The following is a 3,711-nucleotide window of genomic DNA, read 5'->3' as shown; positions in this document are numbered from 1 at the left end:
TGCTGCTGCTGCTGCTGCTGCTGCTGGAAGCTCAAGGAGCCGCTGCTGCCGCATGCTGCAATCCAGTCAGCCAGCTGTATGCACATCTGCGGTTTTGCTGCTTTGCGGTGTACGTACAGCTGCAGCAGCTGCAGCGCCCCTTGGAGGCGCAGCTGCGGCAGCTGCAGCAGCAGCAGCGGCGCTGCAGCATGCAGCAGCAGCCTGCTGCACATGGCTAGCTGGTCGAGCTGCAGCAAACAACGCAGCAGCAAACGGGCCGGGATCGTGTCCACGCGCAGCAGCAGCCACTTCTGCAGCGCCACCACGTCCACTTCATCAATGCAGCGCCTCCAGCTGCTGCTGCTGCTGCTGCTGCTGTCAGCGTCCTGGTGCAGAGCCTGCTGCAGCTGCTGCAGCAGCAGCAGGTAGCGCTCAGGCCGCAGCGTGCCCTGGTGCAGCTTGAAGAAGTTCAGACAGTCTGCTGGCGTCAGCAGCAGCTCGTCTTCTGCTGCTGCTGCTGCTGCAGTGCGGGCCCGCAGTGGCTGCTTCGCCAGCACGTGGCTCTCAGGAGTAGAGCGTAGCCATTGCTGCTGCAGCTGCAGCAGCTGCTGCTGTTGCTGCTGCTGCTCTAGAGCGAGCTGTGCGTCGGCATCTGCTGCTGAGGAAGCCCGACACGACGTACTGCTGCAGCGGCTGCTGCCAGCAGAAGCTGCAGCAGGAACTGCAGCAGACGCTGCAGCAGGAGCAGCAACGCTGGAAGGCCTCAGCGAGGGGGAAGCTCTGCCGCTCCATCTGCAAGCAGCAGCAGCAGCAGCAGCAGCAGCTGGGCAGCTGGCTGCAGCAGGAGGGGGTCCCGTGAGCTCATATGAGGGGTACACCCGAGCAGCAGCAGAAGCAAACCTGGCTGGGGGGCCCCCCAGCCATGTCTGCAGGAGGGCCCCAGAGACTTGGGGGCCCCTAAGGGCCTTCATGACATTAAAATGAGTTTATAAAAGTATAAAAGAAAAATTCACATTCAACAAGAACATTTATGGGCGGGGGCCCCCCAGGGGCCCCCCGGGGGCCCCCAAGGGGTCTTCTGCGGGCCCCTCGGGGGCCCGCTGGGGGACCCTTAAAAGGCGAAGGTTAAAAGCCCAGAAGCACATGAAATGATTTGGAGTAGTTTTGTTAGGCTCTAGCAGCAGCAGCAGCAGCAACAGCAGCACCAACAGCAGCAGCAGCAACCAAAGACTGCTATTGCTGCTGCTGCTGGGTTCTTTTGCTCCCTGTCTTCCATGGTCTAGCTGCCACTTCGGAGACGTAAACCCTTTAGATCTAAATCTCAATCAAACCCTAAACCCTAAACCCTAAACCCTAAACCGACCCAAACCCTGTGGCCACCAGCGGCCCCTCTGCACGACAAGCAACCGCCGACAAAGACTGACACTGCAGGGAAACCCCAAACCCTAAACCCTAAACCCTAAACCCTGAAAAGTGAAGCTGGTAGCTCGGTGCGCTGAATCCCAAGCCCTAAACCCTAAACCCTAAACCCTAAGATGCAGCAGCAGCTGCTGAGAAAGCCTAGAGCCGCGAGGTGTAGCAGCAAAAATGCAAAAGTGCATGCAGCTGTTTCTGCACCCTGGGGTGTACAGACACCTGCTGCATCAGTTGCTGCTGGGCTTTAAAGGAAAATATCAACTGGGCCAAGCAATGTGCCCGCGTGGGAACTACTAAAAGGAAGTGCAGCAGCAGCAGCAGCAGCAGCAGCAGCACCCGCAGCAGCAGCTAGTGGTGTGCTGAAGGCTCTGGAGGCAGCAGCAAAACGCCTCCGTAGAGGTAGCTGCTGCTGAGACCCAGAGCTTTCCTACAAAAGCTAATTGCTTGGAGAGAATGCTACGGCTTGTTTGCTGCTGCTGCTGTAGCTGCTGCTGCTGCAGCTGCTGCATCTGCAGCTGCTGCTGCAGCTGCTTGCTACGCTGCCAAAGTTGCTAGTTCAGCTACCGACGCTGCCGACAAATTTTCTGCTGCTGCAGCTGCTGCATCTGCCGCTGCTGCTGCAGCTGCTTGTTACGCTGCCAGCGCTGCTAGTTCGGCTGTTGATGCTGCTGCCAAATTTTCAGCTGCTGCTGCAGGTGCTGCCTCTTTCGCAGCTGCTTGTTTCGCTGCCAATGCTGCTAGTTCGGCTGCCGATGCAGCAGCAAGATTTTCTGCTGCTGCTGCTGCCTGTTCTGCACCTGCTCGTGCTGCTGCTGCAGGTGTTTGTTCCGGTGCCACTGCTGCCTGTTCTGCAGCTGCTCGTGCTGCTGCTGCAGCTCCCGCTGCTGCTGCTGCTACTGCTGCTGCACTGCTGCTGCTACTGCTGCTGCAGCTCCCGCTGCTGCTGCTGCTACTGCTGCTGCTGCTGCAGCTCCCGCTGCTGCTGCTGCTACTGCTGCTGCTGCTGCTGCTGCTGCTAATGCCGCTCTTCGTCTAAGGCATGGGGGCGAATTGCTGCTACAGAGCCTATGGAGGGTCTGGAGGTGCTGGTGTGTCTGTACATCTGGCCTTGCATGCGGCGAATGAATTCCCAGGCAAAGGAAGCAGGGCACTGGGGGTGGTGTCGTGCTGCTGCTGCTGCTGCTGCTCCTGCTGCTGCAACGTTTGCTGCTGCTGCTCGCGACACCCAGAACTGGGGCAGACTGGTGTAGTCGACCAGCAGCAGGGAGTTCTGCAGCACCTCCTGCAGCAGCTCTCCGTCCCGCTGCAGCTGCTCGCAGTCGAGGCCGAGGCGCTGCATTTCGCGCTGCAGGCTGCTGCTGTTGCTGCAGCTGTCGAGCTCCTTCTGCAGCAGCCGCAGCAGCAGCTGCCGCGGCGACACGTGAGCAGCTGCAGCTAGCTGCCGGCCGTGGGCCTCCCAGTAGCTAGCCACAGCAGGCGGCAGCTTCTGCGCAGAGTCTGAGCCGGGAGTGATGAAGTTGGAGTAAAGAAACTTGAGGTAGGGGCAGCCTTTGCTGCTGCTGCTGCTGCAGCCCAGCTGCTGCCGCACCCACTTGTGGCAGGCCCCCACCCGCGCCCCCAGCCCGCAGTGCTTCGGACTTTGCTGCGCAAGTTGCTGCCACATTGGCTGCTCCTGGAAGGCGCAGCGGCCGTTTTGCTGCAGCCGCAGCAGCGGGAACAGGTCATTGCTGCTGCTGCTGCTGCTGCTGCTGCTGCTGCTGCTGTTGCAGCCCGCCCAGGAGGGGGCGCTGCAGTCGAAAGTGAGGCCCTGCAGCAACTTGAAAGCTTTTTCTTTCAAGGGAAAAAGAACTGTGGGGTCTGAGCCAGGAGTCTGCAGCAAGTCGGAGTGGACTGCGCAGATGGCGTCGAGGTCTTGCTGCTGCTGCTGGCCCTCGCTGCTGCTGCTGCTGCTGCTGGGGGCCTCGAAGGAGCCGCAAACCACGGGGGTGTGGCGCTGCAGCACAGTGTCCACGCTGAAGAGGAAGCCGCTGGTCTCGTAATAAGAAGTGGCAGCTTCTGCTGCCATTGCGAACTTGAGGAGTTCGCGGGAGTGCACATTTGCTGCTGAGTCCAGCAGCCACACAGTTTGGAAGCCGTGCAGCAAACAAAGCCCCAGCAGCAGCTGCAGCAGCAGCTTCCCAGGCACTTCAGGTTCTTCGGGCTGCGCCTCATTGCCCAGAAAGCCCACGCCGCAGCGGAAGGGGGGTTTGTTTTCGAACTCCATGCCGATGAGCCTGCTGCGGGGCTCCCCGCTGCTGCTGCTGCTGCTGCTGCTGC

The 3,711-nt window shown here is 60.5% G+C and overlaps 2 protein-coding genes across 2 annotated transcripts; both read right to left on the bottom strand.

The window, feature by feature from the left end:
- Positions 1-113: 113 nt before the first annotated feature.
- On the bottom strand, positions 114-950 carry ETH_00003030 (uncharacterized protein; the record flags this gene model as incomplete). The annotated part of the gene is made up of 1 exon (XM_013378906.1): positions 114-950. A coding segment is annotated over one exon (837 nt), but the record flags the coding sequence as incomplete, so codon positions are not given.
- A 1,460-nt stretch (positions 951-2,410) lies between these two features.
- Positions 2,411-3,658, bottom strand: ETH_00003025 (uncharacterized protein; the record flags this gene model as incomplete). The annotated part of the gene is made up of 1 exon (XM_013378905.1): positions 2,411-3,658. The coding sequence occupies one exon, from the start codon at positions 3,656-3,658 to the stop codon at positions 2,411-2,413; it is 1,248 nt and encodes a 415-aa protein (XP_013234359.1).
- Between the last annotated feature and the right edge of the window lie 53 nt (positions 3,659-3,711).

Source organism: Eimeria tenella, genomic scaffold (genome assembly GCF_000499545.2).
Source record: "Eimeria tenella Houghton genomic scaffold, Eth_scaff1152, whole genome shotgun sequence".
NCBI lineage: Eukaryota > Apicomplexa > Conoidasida > Eucoccidiorida > Eimeriidae > Eimeria > Eimeria tenella.
The sequence above is the reverse complement of the archived record's forward strand: the minus strand, read 5'-3'. Positions and strand labels throughout refer to the sequence as shown.